General features: G+C 36.1%; 1 protein-coding gene across 2 annotated transcripts in view; it reads right to left on the reverse strand.

Moving 5' to 3' along the window:
• The window catches only part of LOC134656260 (gonadotropin-releasing hormone receptor), a 430768-nt gene that overhangs the window by 398390 nt on the left and 12102 nt on the right, over window positions 1–20276 (reverse strand). Inside the window, exons 3-5 of one of the 2 annotated variants that reach the window (XM_063511776.1) lie at window positions 18218–18417; window positions 15282–15406; window positions 11355–11497 (exon numbers count right to left, since the gene is read on the reverse strand). In XM_063511776.1, the coding sequence (XP_063367846.1) occupies window positions 11368–11497; window positions 15282–15406; window positions 18218–18417 (455 nt within the window). In that variant the 3' untranslated portion in view covers window positions 11355–11367. Of the gene's footprint in view, window positions 1–11315; window positions 11498–15281; window positions 15407–18217; window positions 18418–20276 lie in introns of those variants that run through there. The other variant, XM_063511774.1, reaches the window with a different exon arrangement.

Raw genomic sequence — 20276 nt, forward strand, 5'->3', positions numbered from 1 at the left:
CGTCCGTATTTCGCGTGTGTAGTGTTCGAATAGACCTTATTAGGGCCATTATACACAATCTGATAATAAGAATCTCAATTTCTATAAATAAAATAAATGCAGAGGATTTTAAATATTGTCTATGGTCTCTGGTGACTTACGTATATAGACAAAATTTTAAATTTATTCATCAACACATTGAATCATACAGATTCGTATTCTTAATTTCAGTACGTTCGTGTATAACAGGCGTTAACACGGATATTTTGGTCCGATAACCATTCATTGACTAAAAATATAAAAAATATATATATAATTCGGCTGTTTAGCCTGTTCATGGACACAGACCCCATGTTTACATTAGAATAAAAAAAAAATTACTTCCCGGCCTAGGCCTTCAATTTCGTATGAAATTCCTTTACAGTTTGCTGGAGTTGCTCCGCCCTAAACGTGATACTTCGAAGCCTGATATAACGCCCGGAGCGACAACATTTCATTGCATGTTTGAGAAAAAGCATATATTTTATTAACAAGGGAGTCCAAAAAATTAAGACATTTAAAAGGAATTGCACTCACAATTGCACTATACAAAAACATGGCTTACACTAAAACAGTCAAAATCAAATTGATCTTGAAGGTGTAAATGCATTTTTATCTGATTGCATTTATATTTGATTTTAAAGGTGCAAAGCTTTTTGCGTATTTGATAATCAGTTTTATTTCATTTACTGTATATATTATTACGGTTCACAAAATGGAAGACGATATGGATTGTACAAATTTATGAGATTTCAATTACTTCCAGAGACTGCGATAACATGCGATGTCGTAGGAAAGATTTTACTAACGAGTAGGTATAGCATAAATAATAGACTTCGTTTTTGATACTTATACTTATGCTTTGCTACAAATTTTGGCATTTTCGCATTTGTTTAATGCTATTTGTTTGTGTACATTAAATATATCTCAAAGGACTCAAAGTTAACCTTCCTTAATAGGGACAAACTGTGTTTATCCTCAATAATTCTCGTCTTCAGTATCGGGAAACTCGCATGCTAACTTTTGAACCTGCCACTAACTTAGCTTTTACTGGAATATCCAACTTCACTAACCAACCTACATACATATATTCCTATAGACAAATATACACGTTTTGTATAAGTTACGCTGTAGGAACATCAGAACCCCCTAGTGTACCTAAGTACATTTCATTCGATAACGTGATGAGCGTTTGCGTTATATCTGTAGGTATGGGATTTTGAACAGCGCGCCAAGAGGGACGTTTTGGAAACTAGAAATCCCACTGACAATGACACTTAACGCAAACGCGTACGTCACGTCACGCTGTCGAATAAAATATACACTAGGGGCACTGAAACCCTTTGTATAGAAGTATGCGACAGGAGTCAGATATCTTTGCAACTTTATGTTATGTACTACAGTCGCCATCAGATATATCGGAGCGGCCAAGGTTTTCACAATATCTGAATACACACTCTAACGCCTGGACAATAGAAGATGTTTGTGATATCAGATATTTGTGAGCGCCTTGGTCGCTCCGATATTTCTGATGGCGAATGTACTGTGGCACAGCAACTTAGGAAATAATAAATTCATACTTTGTCAATGCAATTTCAAATGTTTACAGTGCTTTAACAAGTTTAGCAAACATACATTGTTTATGAGGCATTATTTTGATATATGATGCTCCTCTGCATATATGAAGTGAAACGTGATAGCAGCTTTTCGACTTAAAATATGTGAGTGACCCGTTTCAAAATATTGAATTAGTATTCAATATTTTGAAACGCGGTGCTACGCTAGTGCCGCCCCAGCTTAAAAAAATTATACATAAACCTTCCTCTTTAATCACTCTATCTATTTAAAAAAAAATCACATCAAAATCTGTTGCGTAATTTTAAAGCATACATAGGGACAGACAGACAGCGGGAAACGACTTTGTTTTATACTATGTAGCGATGTGTGTCTCTCACGGAGTACTCGATTGGTACGGTACTTCTCAACGCCGCGCCATACGGACAGGTGCCTTCATATGGCTACAAATAAAATATCACAAAGATGTATAAAAGGAAATTGTTCTACAGATTATTTGAGGGGTTATATTTTTTCTATGAAGAGCGAGCGTCGGCGGATATATCGCACATAACACGCATGAAAAAGTCCGACACGTACTCGATAGCAACGGGAAATTTAACTAACATTTCATACGTGGCAATCTAATCACAAAGAAATCTATTTATAGGTCTACTCTTTACCTGGGGCGATTGGTAAGAAGTTGATTTATATAAATATTGTTAAGTAAGTAAAACTTAAACTAGTTTAACACTGAAAACTCAGTTATCGTCTACTAAAAAGTAACCGCGTAACTTTTTTTACCAGCCGCCTGAGATAAGTGGTACTAGACTAATAATAGGTTATGTTCGCTTTTTTTCAAAAAGTTCTATGATTCACTGACCAATACCAGTTCACATGAGTCGCTGAATATGAAACGTATTTCTTTATAAATAAAAAGAAACAGGAATAGGATGGAAGGAAGGAAGGAGGGAATAGGAAGGAATAGGAAGGAATAGGAAGGAAGGAGGAAAGGAATAACTGAAAGTAGGTACATATTTTATTGTACAAAGTAGATAGATAGGTAGGTATACTAAATCTAAAATTCATTGGTCATATTATTACCGGGGAAGGATTTTCAATATCCTTTCGCAAACGTTTTTTGAATACAGAATGCTATTGATTGGCAGCTTGATGGATTGCCTAATCAGTTTTCAGTAAGGTCAACAATGGTCTACCAAATATAAGTACGATGTATAGCTACGGTAATAGTTGTCGATTCATTTTTAAATTACGTAGACTTTGTTGGAAAAAATACGAAATTTCAATTTGGGACCAAATAATGTATGTAGTAGGTAATAGGCTACATGACTAATTTTCATTTATGGTATCAATCGATCGGGTTTGTTTTTAGGATCAAATGTCTATATGGGACCCATTGCATTAAAGGAACACAAAAGTCAGAAATTGTAGTCAAAGGCCGACAGTCGCACTTCACTCGCGAAACGGCCTATACAAAACGGCCAGGGGCCGTGACGTCATCGCCCATCTTGTAGTATGGACAAAACAAGAAAATTGCGTTTTGTCGGTGAAATATTACGTTTATTATGTATATAGTTGCCATACAATATTTTTTTGGGTGAAATGTAAGGAATCGAATGGTACCCTTACTTTTATCGTTTTTGGAAGTTAAAAAAAACTTAAATTTTGAAATTTTCAGGTCCTGTATTTTTGTAATTTTTCAATATTTTAGTTTAATATCCACATTATTGTGATAAATTGCTCGTTTGCTATTTGACTAGATTTTGTTACAAAATTCAACATGTGTCATCAATCATCATCCCTATTTTCCGTTGAGTTAAGAAAACACCATACATTTTCATAACCCTGTAGAAGATTTTTAGGAAATATGGTGAAATTGCACGTACTATGTACTAAACAGGAAACTCCTTCCTTTTTTAACTTCGTGGTCGCTTCGATATTTCTGAAGGCGTCTGTATCTAAATAGGTACATATATGTGTACAATCACCTGCTTGCGGTCTAGACATGTGTCGGCGAATAATATTTGATCCTCAATTTAACACTTCACGCTATTTACCTATGTTCTGAAATTGGTCGTAGGATTTAGTAATAAAAATTGAAGAATGTGTTGTCAAAAATTGCAGTCAATAAAATTGGTTTGACTATTTATATTTATGTTTATATGAATCTAGGGTCATTACTATTAAAATTTATTAATAACTATTTCTTCATGTGTTCATAATCTTCCTTGCGTTACCCAGCTTTATTTTCTAAGACTCATGGGAGTCTGCTATTATTAACTATTATTATGATTAGTTAATCCAACCCGAGGGTAAACTAGGCCTTATTGAGATTAGTCCGGTTTCCTCCTTACGATGTTTTCACCGAAAAGCGAATGGCAAATTTTAAATGACTAGCGACCCGCCCCGGCTTCGCACGGGTTAAAAAATTATACATAAACCTTCCTCTTGAATCCCTCTATCTATTAAAAGAAGCCGCATCCAAATCCGTTGCGTAGTTTTAAAGATCTAAGCATACATAGGGACTGACAGACAGCGGGAAGCGACTTTGTTTTATACTATGTAGTGATCTTTTTTTCGTACATGAGTTCAGAAAACTCGTACGAGCTGGAATTTGAACCCGCAACCTCCATTGAAAGTCGCACCACCATTAGGCAACCAGTGCTTTTTACCTATATCCTATGACATATTTCTTCATGTTATTTCATTGAAATAAGATAAAAATTGCATTAGTAGATACAGTTGAATACAATACAGTCAATTGTCACTTTAACTTGACTTCTGCATCAATTAAACTTTTAGTAATGCACATTAATTTTTCTTCTTTGCTACTACTTAAATTATATTTTTAGCCAAGCAAATCTTTGCCCTAAATAAATACCAAGAAAATCCGCGACACTCTTAAAAGATAAGTAAAGTCTCGGAGCCCGATTCAGATTTAAAAATGTGTTACATTTCTGATCTTATTTTGGTACGACCTCGAAGATCACTTGGGTTGATTGGTGCATGCGAAAGAAAGTGAAACTCGTGCGTGAGATGCGCGCCAATCACCAAGACGATCGTCTAGGTTAGATCAACTGTAACAAGTTGTTAAATTGGAATTGATCCCTCGGTGTTGTCGGATTGTCTCAGCTTACTCACAATTATTTATTTATTTATCTAGCTTTGCGTATTTATTGTTACATAAAAAGTGGGTAGGTTTTTATTGTCCTAAGATAAGAGTATTGCTCCTTTGGAAGGGTAAGATTTGATTCCGTTTTACGACTGTATGTGAGTGTAAAGCATAATATTATCTTATATCTGTCTGGAAAATATCTGTTGTAAGAAGTGTTTTAGGGATCTGAGTGATAAAAGATTGTGGTTATAGAAAACAGGAATAACCAAATCACATAAAACACAATGCCCAAATATTGTTTCTATGTATTGTACTGTAAAGAGGGACGAACTAATAGGGAGGATGTAGAAGAAGTTTAAATAGGTTTCTGATGAACTTCGGTATATTATTTTAATAGGTTTTAGCTAATTTACATCAATAATATTCGACTATTCTGGATGACTGTCTCATTAGGAATGCCCATCAGTACACCCGTTCCATCTGACACCGAGATCGATTCCAAATTTAAAAGTGGCTTAGCTGCCAGCCACTGACTAAAGGGCTGTAACGGTTGCAAACCTTTACAGTACCTACCTACTATACTTACCTTTTTAGGGTTCCGTAGCCAAATGGCAAAAAACGGAACCCTTATAGATTCGTCATGTCTGTCTGTCTGTCCGTCTGTCCGTCTGTCTGTCCGTCCGTATGTCACAGCCACTTTTCTCCGAAACTATAAGAACTATACTGTTGAAACTTGGTAAGTAGATGTATTCTGTGAACCGCATTAAGATTTTCACACAAAAATAGAAAAAAAAAACAATAAATTTTTGGGGTTCCCCATACTTCGAACTGAAACTCAAAAATTTTTTTTTCATCAAACCCATACGTGTGGGGTATCTATGGATAGGTCTTCAAAAATGATATTGAGGTTTCTAATATAAGTTTTTTCTAAACTGAATAGTTTGCGCGAGAGACACTTCCAAAGTGGTAAAATGTGTGTCCCCCCTGTAACTTCTAAAATAAGAGAATGATAAAACTAAAAAAAATATATGATGTACATTACCATGTAAACTTCCACCGAAAATTGGTTTGAACGAGATCTAGTAAGTAGTTTTTTTTTATACGTCATAAATCGCCTAAATACGGAACCCTTCATGGGCGAGTCCGACTCGCACTTGGCCGCTTTTTTTTCTTCCTCGCGTTGTCCCGGCATTTTGCCACGGCTCATGGGAGCGTGGGGTCCGCTTGGCAACTAATCCCAGTAATTGGCGTGGGCACTACTTTTTACGAAAGCGACTGCCATCTGACCTTCCAACCCAGAGGGGAAACTAGGCCCGTATTGGGATCAGTCCAGTTTCCTCACGATGTTTTCCTTCACCGAAAAGCGACTGGTAAATATCAAATGATATTTCGTACATAAGTTCCGAAAAACCATTGGTACGAGCCGGGGTTCGAACCCGCAACCTCCGGATTGCAAGTCGTACGCTCTTACCGCTAGGCCACCAGCGCTCTCGGTACAGTACCTACTATACCCCTTATGTTTATTATATGACAAGTATGGGTGAATTCTAGTTGTCTGATTGTTACTTAATTTGTTTTAACATCATTGCAAAAAAATGTCATAACGGGGGATTTATCAGGGTACTGAAAAATTCCATCTTTTTAAACCTTAAATTGACAAAAGACGTGGAAGGTTGTGAGTTCAAGCCTCCTCAAAGCTCAATGGAAGGTACTAATGATTATGATTCAGACATAAATTCAAAAAGATGGTCAGATAATTTGCCTCCTGCTGTGTTGCCAATTTAAGGGTTATTTTTGTACTGTTACTAAGAGTAATACCTACCAATGATGCTCACAAAAATAATGTTTTTTCTTCGGACTTATACGTAGCGGCTGGCAACAGTACCCATGGGCGCAAATGTAGTCAAAATATTACCTACTAGCTTTTGCCCGCGACTTCGTCTGCATGGAATTAGTAACAGCAGCTAAAGTAAGTATCGCGCTTGGATAATGCTAATAGCAATCATTCAATTTGCGCATTGCTTACTTCAAGTATTAGGCAATTCATTAACTCTTTCAATTCCACCCCCCTTTGCACTCTCTTCAGGGATGATTTCCGAAGTAAAAACTATCCTATGTCCTTCCCCGGGACTCAAACTATCTCTATGCCAAATTTCAACTAAATCGGTTCAGCAGTTTAAGCGTGAAGAGGTAACAGACAGACGACAGACAGACAGACACACTTTCGCATTTATAATATTAGTATGGATTAGTAGGGATTTATCTTTTATTCTCAATTTTATGAATAGGTAAATTGGATTTGAAAACAAAAGTATTTGCGGAAATCTTATTCAAAGAAAGGCAATTATTAAGTGTGTATAAATTAACTTTGAACGAAGATGCAAAACAATGAGAAGCCATTTAACTTGATAATCAATAGTCCATTTAGGTTGCTGAATGAAATATCCAGACTTCGCCTACAGTCGGATTGACAAATGACGACTATTGACAAGTTTGTGGCTCAAATAAGCCTACGAATATTTGATAATAGTGCTTTCTCTGCTACTTCTGTTGAAAATGCCATAAGACCATCTTTTTCGGATTTGGTATTATCGTTGTATTCGCTATTTTATACTCGCATTTAGGTTTCCAACTTTTGACGCAAGACATTGTGACTGATGTCATCTGAACTCTCGGTGCGTAAAGTAGACTTGCACTTGACCAATTAGTATTTAAGTTTTTTTTTTGCATATTAGGTATCAATTAAAAATACGATATGATTTTAAAATCTTTACTGGTCTTAAAAAATATGTCACAATAGATACACATAGATTTCCTAAGAAATACATCATTCGATTTATTGTTGTTACACGAATTTAAATGGCATAATTAATTATACGGGCGCGAGGGGTCATTACTGCAAATTCAGCTGCAGCGTTGTTGATGTGGGCAATTCGCTGTCAAATGCAATGATAAAGTTAGTGACGGATTGATCGTTTTACGTACGTTTGATCGTCACTGCCATCAAGACAAATTTAACACGTTTACCGACACGTTCAAGACACGTTCGCCGCTGCATGACGCATGACTGCCGCGATTATGACGTCTATCATTTTATCCAGTAAATTGACAGATACAGCAGCGGCATCAACGTCGCAGCAGTAATGTCGCTATAGTAATATAGCTCTGCAATAATGGATATTAAACTTTCGTGAGACATATTTTAAACTACATCTACTACTTCCCTCGAGCCTGAGGAAGGACCCCCGAAGGGCCCGAAACATGTCGCCAATAGCGACTAAAAATTCAAGTGAGTGAAACCGTTGTCATCTAAACAGTAATATAGTTGCAGTTACAATCAAAATGGCACATAATAAGACCCAACAAATGCTGTTTACTAGAAGCATCTAATTCTCCGTGCCTATCTGTTATAACAACATGTGTAAGTATATTGAAAAAAAAAAGAAAAAATATATTAAATTTTACGACTAGAGTTCTGAACCGATGTTGATATAATTTGTTATGTGGAAAGCAGTTTGCCCTGGAAATAAATAATTGAGCAAATCTAGGCAATTTTATTACTAGAAAACCACCATTAGGGACAGAAAATTACACTTTAAATCCTACGCGATGGTTTATGGGCACAGCTATTAACGTACATACATAATATGACAGACTTAAATTGTGCATTATGATATGAGTGAAAACTAATATTTTTTTTTATTAATCGCTAGCTTTTCGGTGAAAGAAAACATCGTGAGGAAACCTGCATACATCTGCGAAGAAATTCAAAGGTGTATGTGAAGTCCCCAATCCGCATTTGGGCCAGCGTGGGGACTATAGCCCGAGCCCTCTCGCGCATGAGAGGAGGCCTGTGCCCAGCAGTGGGGCGTATATAGGCTCACATTATTATTTTTATTAATACAAATATTAAATGAAGCGGGTAAAACGGAACTCGTACTTATTTCTATGGTAACAAAGGTTTCTTACGATAAATTTTGCCACTTTGTCAGCCACTGTCTATTTGAAGCTGACTGTACACAATTCATCCACAACATCAACAATAATTATAATAGATTACAACATTTTTTAAAGAAGTAATTATGCTAAGACACATTACACATCTTGTCATATATGTTCTACTTATAACATATTTTTTTATGATACTTACACTTAATTCTACTTAACACTAATTTAATAGTATTTACACAACATCATACTTATTCATAATTATTTTCTTAATATACAACTTGACAGAGAATTTTCTTAATTTCTACATTTAATTTCTTTGTGTTATGACCCGTAGTTTCTAACAGTTTATTTCAAAGCTAAATGCATAAAAAATACATTAAGTACCTATTTTTATTGTATGTATATACAAATTATATAAAAGCATAAAAATATTTGATATATGTACGAGTATAAGAAACATTTTCATACATACCTATTTACCAGTAATCCAAAAACGTATTCTGATTTTAATAACAGGTTATGCATTCGATTTGGATTTGTTATAGATATAATTTATCAGTGTCAAAAGTGACATTTATTCAACCAGAAACGTCGCTTATGACACTGATAAAATACGCCTTCCAGTACAGGTCCTTGTCCTTCCATGTCCTATCGTGAGGAAAATAAATCAAGGTATATCCTCCTAAGACCCTACAGATTTTTGTACATATTCCAAAAAATATTTTGACTTTCATTGCGTAACTAAGGGCTCATTTAGACGGCGACGCGCGAACTCGTTTACTCGTTTACAATTTTAGTTACATTGCGGATTGAGGTTACATCAATTCAGCCGACCGATCAAATGACGCAATGTAATGAAACTCGCATGCGAGTTCTCGCACCGTCTAAATGAGCCCTAAGGGTTCCAAATTCAAAAACAAACCAAATGTTTCTGGGTCTCAGGAGGATAACTTCACAAAGTCCTGCGTCGGTGCGAATAAAAAAATCGCTACGTGTTTTTTTATGATTTTTTGATTTTGGCATATTTTAATTCCTTTTTCAATTTCCCGTCGACCTATATCAATATTTTTTTATATCTATATTAGTTTTGAAAATAACTAACAAAATTTGTACAAAAAAATAGCTATGTGATTTTTTTTGCACATAACGAAATTAAATGCCTTGTTTTCCGTCGAGGGTGATGGCGATAATGTTGCACATGGCGATTTATTGACCCTAAAATCCGCTATGTATCATTTCTCGTGCTACGTTACTTTGGCAACAAATCGCTATGACGTGTAAACTTTACACATGACGATTTTAAGTGAACCAAATTTAAGTCGCTATGTAGCAAAATTCTGGTTAAAATAATTAATATTGTAAAAATTTACGAAAAAAACTGTTTATTTTCTGCATAAGTATCATGTAAAAACCATTGATCTACCAGAAAAAAAATACAGGTGCAACAAATATATTACAAACAGGAAAATAAACAGTTTTTTTTTGTCTCCTGTAAAGTAGCTAAAAAATACATGGTGATTTTTTTATTCGCACCGACGTGATAGTAATAATATTTGTTTACATAAAATTACCGCAATTGTTTATTGTGTTTAAGTAACAGTAAGTAACATTACTCCTATGTTTACATTACAAACATTACAAATTGATGCAGTCTTAATTACTATCTTCACTCAGACAGGTAAACGTATGTTATAATAACAAAATTAAGTTTAAAGTACAATGCAATATACTTTACGAGTAATAAGTTCGTAATATAAATCAAGAACGAAGAAACTTTTCAAGTAATTCTCTAGCAAACAACTGGAACAGTATTAAACGTCCTCTCGTTTGTTTTATTCTGAGCTTACTTCAAAAGTAAAACACATTTCTTAGGTTTTAACGAAGTCAAGTCTCCTGGCGTACTTAAGCGGCTTAAAATGTGTTTATGTTTATACATGACATACTACACTTTATAAATTAAATTTGAGTAAACATTTACGGGAAATAATAAAATTAAACCAGGGATTCACTAGGGGATAATAACTGTACCGCGGCCAGCCGTTGACATGTTTATCAGACTCAGTCGAGCAACTTAAATTTACATTTTAATTGCTACAACATTACTTCTGACTCCCATGCTGCAATAAAATGACATTTTATTCGTACATTATTATTGAATTAGATATTTTATTTATTTATTTTTTATTAAATGCAAAAAAGCACAGCAATGCTTTCGCAGGGCGTTATTTTAGGCTTTATATATTATATCGTACTCATATTTAAGAAGATGATTGATCAGGACAAGTAGGTACCTAATCATTAGGTACTTGGCATACAATGAATATTGAAACTCTTAATAATAGGTATATCAGAATATTAAACAGATCTAAGGAGTAAAAATTACGCTTAACATTGACAAAAAGAAAATAACACTATACATACATTAGGTTTAGATTTAATTCTATTATTTACTTTAAATATTTGTACACCGTCTTCACGGTAGAATATGATGGAACTTGCATTAAGTAATTCTAATTTAAGATCAATCAATCAATCATCAATACACATACATCAATACACCATACAACCCATATACCCACCCATATATGGTACATCAATGTACCATATTCTGACAAATAAATACATTTCATTTCATTTTATTTCATTGATCATTAAAGCTAAGTCAATGTTCTCTTTACAATTAGGTATTAATCACTGCCTCTACGTAGTTATAATAAGCTAACATTGTTTCCGTTGGTGTATTTGGCTGAGGATCTTATAGACCTGATCGTAGTCAATCTCACGGATGATGTGTTATCCCCACGTCTGAAGAGAGACGCGTGATGTCCACCAGAATCTCTGAAACAAAAAGTACATATATGTACCTACATTTATAGTATGTATTAATCCCTATGTGGGAATCTTTCTATTTCTGGAATTAAAATTATACATGTTATATGATTAATTATACTCCTTAATCTCTGTGACTTGCATTATATGGAACTTGCTAACTATGTAGACACGATTCACTAGTAAATTCATCATTCAGAGACAATTTCAATATGGCGGTTTCTTTACATAGTAAGCAAGTTCCATAGAATGACACTTTAAGACTGAATGTGTGCTTAGGAAAAACACGAAGTTTATAGTTTTAATATCTAGCAAAATATGTCTGAGGCCCGATTCGGATTTCGTAATAGACATCTATTAGATATCTTTAAGACATCGCCAAGATACGATAACGATATGTTTAAGATCTAACCTGGTAAATTTGACATTTCCGCGATTCTGGAGATACTCTTGAACGATTTCCACAAGATATTACTTAGAGATCTAATTCACATCTAATAGATATCTAACACGATCTATAGTAAAAGTGACATTGGTTGCCCGAATTGCGCTGCAAAAGAGAACTAGTTGAAATCTAAACTATAACGTATCTAGAATGGATCTAGTACGTGTCGTCTCTTGTGAATATCTTGAAGTTCGAATACGGCAGTGAGACTTTATACATCAACTCATAATTCAATGAAAATATTTATCGTCTTGTCGTCGACGGCAATTTACATAATTAATTCATTTTTGGCCCCCTCAGTTTATGAAGACCTTATTTGTTGCAAATAAGCTGTAGTATCAGCTCAGGATTGCGTTCATTTTAAAGGGTTTAGGCGGAGTATGTCACTTTCTTAGGAGGTCACTTTCGAGTTAGGTCACGTTCTGAGGATTTCACATTCTGAGTTTGTCACTTTCTGAGATCGATCGTCACATTCTTAGTACATCACTTTCTGAGAACGCCACTTTCTGAGGACGTCACCTGAGTACGTCACTTTTTTATCATGCACGTGCAACGTGCGCCTGCACGAACAATGGATACCAGCTATCATACTAGCTGTACGGCATACGGCAGCTTTTATGTGTGACATACAGGGTGTTTTTTACCTTGTATCAAAATATAATATATTGCAACTTATACTCGTACTGTTATTGCAAACCTGTAGCGTTTTTAGCTACTTCAAAAGGATTTAAAACATCATTCGTAACATTTAAAGGGCTTTGTAGCGTAAAAAAAGCGGAGTAGACAGAAAATTGTATTTAGCTCTTACCTTAACCAACCAGCGGGCTCAGCACGGTTCCATTTTTATCGACTATCACTATGCCCGTCACTTTCGCACTTACATACTTGTTAGAACGTGACAGGCATGGTGATAAACGATAAAAATGCGACCGTGCTACTAGGGCTGGACAATTTTTATTACTTATATATAGTCTGATTTTTACGATCGATTCTGATATAAGAGAAACATGTACATGGTCTCAATGTTTCTAATGTAGGTACCTAATAATAAACAATCCAGATTACTTTTTACTCTTAAATTACGATAGAAAAAATCTTATCTGTTTTTCTATTCACACAGATCATTTCTTAGAAGTTAGAATATGTTTGACATGGTGTAAATCTGTAAGTACAGCTACGCAAAAAAACCATACGAAACTTTTTCTAAATTATTGATTAAGTTTGATAAGCATAATATTATACGGATTTTTGAAATACTTACGTACCTATGTATACCAGTAATGCCAAATGAACTTTTGAGTTCCGAGAATTAGACTACTGAAAAAACTAAGCCAAGTCGGAAAATAATTTCAATATAATTATAGCATAACATGAAAAAAAAAACATCGAAATTCTTATAAAATCACCTCTCTTGTTGATTGGTCTAACTGTTTATTACAAAACGGAAGTGACACCTCCGCGGGTATTTGCAGGAAAGCAAAGAGTTTCAAAGGCAGTATTTCATTTGCTAAAACTCATCACAACGCCTACCACGAGCATTAACAAAAATAGGATTTTTTATAAGGAAAGAAAAAAAAACGAAATCATCCTCCATCCATCCATCAAAACGAAAAACGAGATATACTAATTGTCTTCCAGATGAAAATGCGATATAAGTAATTTATAAAATGAATTCAGAGGAAAACAACAACAACAAAATAACTGAATTTCCTTTTAGTGGCTTTCGAATAATTTTACCTTATGTTAACAGAAATGCGTTACATAGTATTTGCATTATCAATGAGGTTTGCTTAAACAGCGAAATTACATTTCATTATTTTGTGGAGGTAGGTAGGTATTTATGATTATTTAACCCTTAAACAGGTAGTGTATCTATAAGTACCACATAGCAAATGATATTTTTTGACGAGCTGTGTAAATACAACGACCGCAAAATGTAATTGCCGTAAAGTCTATTAAGTGGGTGATATCGGAACGTAAAAAAATGACAGGTGTCAGAACAAATTTCTTTGACAATTTAGTTGTCAAGTTCAAGTTGACAACAAATGGCAGTTTTTGTACGTTTCTCCCGCTGTATAAGTTCGCTACGCCGAAAAAAAGTACTGTAAGTATTTTGTTTTGTATTTTTATGGTAGATTATTAGATAATGTATGTGTAGTAAGTCATAACTTACCTTAGTTATTGTTTTCTGATAAAATATTCGCATTTTGCGGTTCATATGAACCCTCTGCCCGTCTGGGCACGTTCGAGTGGTTTATAATTGGCCTCTGCCCTGCAGGGAGTTTACATGACATTTAAGGGTAAGATTCATTACTATGAATGAACCCTCATAGTACAAAAGTCATTGAAACTAAGAAAAATATATCGAATATTATATTTTCCTTTGGTTTTTAAATTAAATATTTATTCAACGATTAATCTTACAAACCACGATATCCGCGCGAATTTCTTGATTAAATTGTGGTTTTATTATTTTATCGAGTATGTACATGTGAAGACGTGACATACCCTTAAAACTACTCTGTATGGCTAAAAAGGCAGTGGCCATATATGTGCCACGCAGCACCATTTTTAACGGGCAGAGGGCATACAAAAATCACCGGGCTTTTTTTATTGAATTAATGACAATAAAAAAAAACAAGAAATTACTTTTCTTTTAACGCTATTATCTACCCGAATCAGTAATCAAAAGTAAAAAATTCGTCAGGCCTGTTTAAGGGTTAAATAAGTACCATAATTCTTATAAACACATTGTCATCTGGCCGCGGCTGTAGGAGGAGACCTCTCACTGCCGCCGGCGCTAATACGCCGAATGATTAGGAGGCATGGGCGGCAGTGGCTTCCTTTAGCGTCACCTTTCTGACACAAAAGGAAGCCGCAGAGCGATCGCGCGAGGACGACGCGAACTCGCTCCCTCTGCGCCGAAGGAGGCCAGGTAGGCGGAGAAGAGCCTTCGCAGCAAGGCTAATGCCGCCTTAACGGGAACCTGCGGGTGATGGGTCGGGAGTTCCATCACTCGCCTGAAGAGGTATCGAGCTGGAAGACCCTCAAATGTTCCGAGGTGTCTTCAGCGGAGTAAGCTGCTAGAGCAGCCCCATATGATGAGCTCGCAAGAGCATCGCCGGCGGGGTATCGGAGGTCTACAATCGAGTTCCCGAAACCCCGCCTACAAAGCGCGCGGCGGAACACCCTAGGGGGTTTAGTCCGTGGAAGTCGGACATACCCACAGGGCTTCTCCCGGGCCAGTGGGATCCATAAGGGATTCCCCCTGGGTCATCAGAAAAAAAAAAGGAACATCATTCGACACGAGAGGTTTAAGCTAAACAGGGTTGTCAATTACATATTTACCTGTCACTGTGTCTGTGTGAGGGTTTCTTCCGGGGCCACAGATGGAAGGCGCCGTATATAACCGGATTCACCAGGCTGTTCGTCATCCCGAAGAAGAAAATTACACTCAGGAGATCCTCACTTAGCTGTAACAAAAACATTGAATTGCTTATATAAAATACACCATCAGTAACACATCTAAATTTATGAATGCTATAGACCCTATAGCAAAGAGACTTACGGCGCGATTCGGGAAATTAATAAGACATTAACTAGATACGTACGATATAGTAAAGATATGTGACGTCCTACGAGAAAAGGTACCTATGGCGGTTGGCGCTTACGCTATTATTAACGCCGCTCCAACATTATTGCGGCGCTATGCGACGTAAGCGCCAGCCGTCATTAGGTACCTTTTGCTGTGGAAGATCACATATCTTTACTATTTCATATCTAGTTAATCTCTAGTTCATTTCCCGAATCGCGGCGCCAGCCGCCATAGGGTACCTTTTGCCGTGGAACGTCACATATCTTTACTATATCGTATCTAGTTAATCTCTAATTCATTTCCCGAATCGAGCCGTTACTTGACATTTTCTCAATTTATCCGATAACGATTTCGCTGGGTTATATGCAAACTATACTAAATTATCTTTGCTTAAAGCGTTCAGCCGTTTCAGCATTCAGCGTTTCAGGCGTTGGCCTTTAGCAGTCAGTGTACCGGCAAACTAACTTCCGAAGTATCGAAAATCTACAACCCATCACGGCCATCTTACAACAGCTGTGGAAAAGCCACAGGAGAGAGATTAAAATGATACTCTGAATATTTGTGACGTTATCTATGAAGAAGGACCTTGTTGGTTATGGCGGTTAAGTCACGCGGCGTAGCCAAGGGCCTTCTCATAGATAACATCACACTTTGTCCAGTATCGCTTTTAGAAAATTAATGATAAGACAGAAATATTTTGTTAATTAAGATGCTTATTAAGGAAGCCTCAACGAGCCCGTTTGTAAATTATGCTAATTTCATTTTACGAATACTCAAAAAGAGTCGGACAACTTTAACAAAGAGATTAAGAAATCAAATTTACATGAATGAATGAATGTATCTATCTAATCTCTCTATCTAATATCTTTAAACGAGCAATTCTTGTATATCTATTTATTGATTTATATAATATTTCAGGGATCTCGGAAACGGCTCTAAAAATCTCGATGAAATTTGCTATATAGGGGTTTTTGGGGGCAAAAAAATCTAGCTAGGTCTTATCCCTGGGAAGATGCGCGTTTTTGAGTTTTCATGTGCATAGCTCGGTCGCCCAGATATTTATTTAGGTATTATATTATACATTTTGTCAGGAATACATTAAACCATAACTCCTTATTAACGATGATGTTTACTATAGTAAATATACCTATTTATTTAACTCATATTTAGCTTTTTTTTAGCTTTAGCTTCCTTCCTAGCTTTTTCTTAGCTTCAAATGGTTGACTATTCTTGACAGAATGCATACAAGTCTAAATATTGGTTAGTAGTTATATGTTCATTGCAACCTAAATGTTATCAATTATGCGTCGCGCATATAATCGTCCTTATTTTCGTGACAAAGTTATAAGGTTAGATGGAGTGAGAGAAACACTTGTCGATGATCCTCATACTGTTTCTCTTATTCCATATGAATTTGAGTACGTTAAAGGTGACAGTCCATTTCCAACCGCAGTTGCACTACTGTTCATTTTACTATGGAAATTGACAGTAACAGCGACGCATTCAGTACCAGTAGTGTAACTGCGGTCAGAAATGGAATGTTACCCTAATATTCACTTTGTCCATAGTAATTAATAGTACATTACATATTTACCTAGGGAGGTGAATTTGTGAATGCTCTAGATCGCAGGTGTTTGTGGCCCGAGCCGAAGGTGAGGGCCATCAATATGCGATCTGGGGCTTTACGAATTACCGCCCGTGGTTTGTCTAAAGTTTCACGTCTTGCCTTGGCCAGGAAGTGATATTTTCTCCTTGCGTAGCGGAGACATAACGGTGACGTAAATATAATAGTACCTAATTCGTTTCCAATTCGTCTGAACACTTTCCTGGTCGACCCATCAGCCTCATGTTAACTAGTTTATCACTTGACGAGATTGAATAATTGAATACTCACAATGCCCCGGAATTCTACTTAATTAAACTTTGAAACAAAACCCTCTAAATCGTCTTAAACCGACTTTAAAATTGAATTAATCATATTGCCGAAAAGACGTAATATGTTCTAATTGCTTTGGATAACCATTACCGGAGTATTAAGTATGATTGATTTATTTACGACAGCAGAGTTATCCTTGTATTTATAATGAAAAACAATCAGTTAAAATAATCAATCATTACTGGAGCCGCGATAATTAGAATAAAATATTTAAAAGGAAAAAAGGATTCATCAATTTCATCATGTAAATGAAGGGTCTTTGTAAATCAGTTCACTAAGCTCAGTAATGAGGGTTCAAAGGCTATGCGATTTATTTTTGTTAATTATTTTTTAATTTGTGTCAAGGGCTTCACCCACTGTATTTTGGGAAATGATTCTCAATCTCAAATACTGAAGTACATTTAGAAATGCTTAGTCATTCTGATTAATTTGCACTCAAAATGATTCATGAGATTAACACTTAATCTAACACTGAGCGAAATAAATTTTAATTAAATTAATTTCTTGCTCTTCTAGGATCATAAATTATAAGACACACTTGCACACATAGATAGCTTGCACCTATTTCGCACAACATCTATTGCAAGTTGCGTCAAAGTCGTATCATAACAATAAATATCAAATCAAGTGGAAATTCCCAGTTAGAATCGGCACCCTGTAGGCTACTGCAGACTACATAACTAGTGTGGCAGCCACGTAGCGTGACAGTAGCGCCACTTGTGCTAAGCCTACTGAAAATAATTAAGCACTTACTTTCTTGTCAGGATCTAGAAATGTGAATATAATCATCATAACGTAATACGGCGTCCACCATAGCAGAAACGCCGTCACAATAACGACGGACATCCGCAAAGATTTCATCTTGGCTCGATCTATAAGTCTCCGTCTATTCAAGTCTGGCGTGAGGTAATTTTCGTGTCTTATGACTTCCGGTTTGAAAACTTTTTCGCTTTCTGAAACAAGAAAAGTTTAAATCCAATTTAAATGTTTAAATGTCACTTTCCGTTAATTTGTTATTTGGTAAGTCTAAAGTTCAATTATTTTTTAAACTGAGCCCAACCAAAAGAGACTTATAGGAATTGTCATAGGACATTAGGATCATTCGACGCGCGAGGGGTAATACAGGTATATAATCCACACGGGATCTGATCTGCGCTACCACGCATTAAAGCTGTAAACAATTTCAATGCATTTGGCTTGGCGCGAGTGCCGATAGGAGATTTTAAAATCCCTGGCAATACCCGATTTCATGTCAAATAGGTAGTGATGGGTGGGACATCAATTTAAAATGAGTTTGTATGAGTACCTCATTTTCTAAAATGAAGTACTACAATGTCTTAGTTCAAATGAGGTGAGGTACTACAATTTTTTTTGCATCGACCGTTCCTCCGGCTTCAAAAAACTCCAACGGCAACAAAAAATATTTAATGTATAGACATATTTATGAAAGACATATTTAAGATGTATGAAAGCCTGCAGCGCTTACGCTTGTTGTCTTTCGTGTGTCATTTTCGGCGAGGCGACATTGAAGTTGGGCGTGTGTCTGTCTCACTCCCTCTTTGGATAAATATAATTCATTGTTTCATTTTGAAAGGATTTTTGAGGGAATGTCCCAGTCAGTGACGCGTGAGGCGGTGAGCGAAACTTCAACGAATTTCTCGGTGGACCTTTTGTCTTTGCAATAAGGTTTGTAGTTCGGCAGTTAACAGACTCATTTGAGACTCAAATGAGGATTTGAATGTCGGCGAGTACCGAGCGGCTCGCGCGCTCGCGAGTATCGCGACTCTTGCGAGTTGTGAGTACTTGTGCGCATCGCGCGCTCGCGCGCCTCAGCCGCGAGTGGTTTTTTCAAATGAAGTGTTTGAATGATTTGTGTGGTAAGACCTGTTGTGATGCGCGCGAGTAAATGAGTAAAATGAATAGAGGAGTGAAGTAAGACATTTTTGCGGTGTGAAGTACTGCGACGATTTAACAAAATGAGTGGTACAAAAGAGGTGCCTCACGAGTGAGCAACTCAACACTACAAATAGGTATGTCTCAAACCAAACAAATTGATGTTGCATGCGCAAAACCAATTATCAACCTACAGAACGTATTTAATACGCCAGAATGAGCTAAGCATAATAATTACCTGCTTACGCTCAATGGCGATTTCAATATATTTCTTCTCTATTCTGAACGATTTTCTCGTACCTAATACATTGTTAATGAATGACTTTGCAAATTTCGAAACGGAAAGCTTCTCTAATTGACAAGAAGTTAGGGTCAAGGTCTATATTCAGGTTGCGGACTTCAATACTGACGCAGGCATGATTTATATGGGGTTGAGAGTGAGCGTATCTTTTGCAAGTTAGAGTACCCTGTCAGCTAAAACTAGCCATGACTTAACCCAAAATTACCAATTATTTATAGATTAGATCATTTTCAATAAGTGCCTCATGTTTTAAGCCTTAATGTTTATAATAAGAATATTCTTTTAGAGAAAACTCAAAATGCCATAGAGAGGGGAATCACCATAGAAAAATTTGACATTGATTTGATACTGATACTCACTATTTCTCGATAATTTAATGAATGTTACGAGTAGGGATACACTAAGGGGATGCTGCATTTGCCCTTATAATGGGACGCACACATTGACAGTGTTCGCTGGGACTATTGATATTCAATGGATTTCAAAATTTCCTAAGGCTATTGAATGAAATGGATAGAATAACCTATTAGAAACCTGTCTAAATGAGAACAGTATCGAATATATATATGCAGATGGTGCCTTTGTGGCGTTATTCATAAACGTTTGTCAAATCTAACA

Source organism: Cydia amplana, chromosome 18, assembly GCF_948474715.1.
Source record: "Cydia amplana chromosome 18, ilCydAmpl1.1, whole genome shotgun sequence".
NCBI classification, from domain to species: domain Eukaryota; kingdom Metazoa; phylum Arthropoda; class Insecta; order Lepidoptera; family Tortricidae; genus Cydia; species Cydia amplana.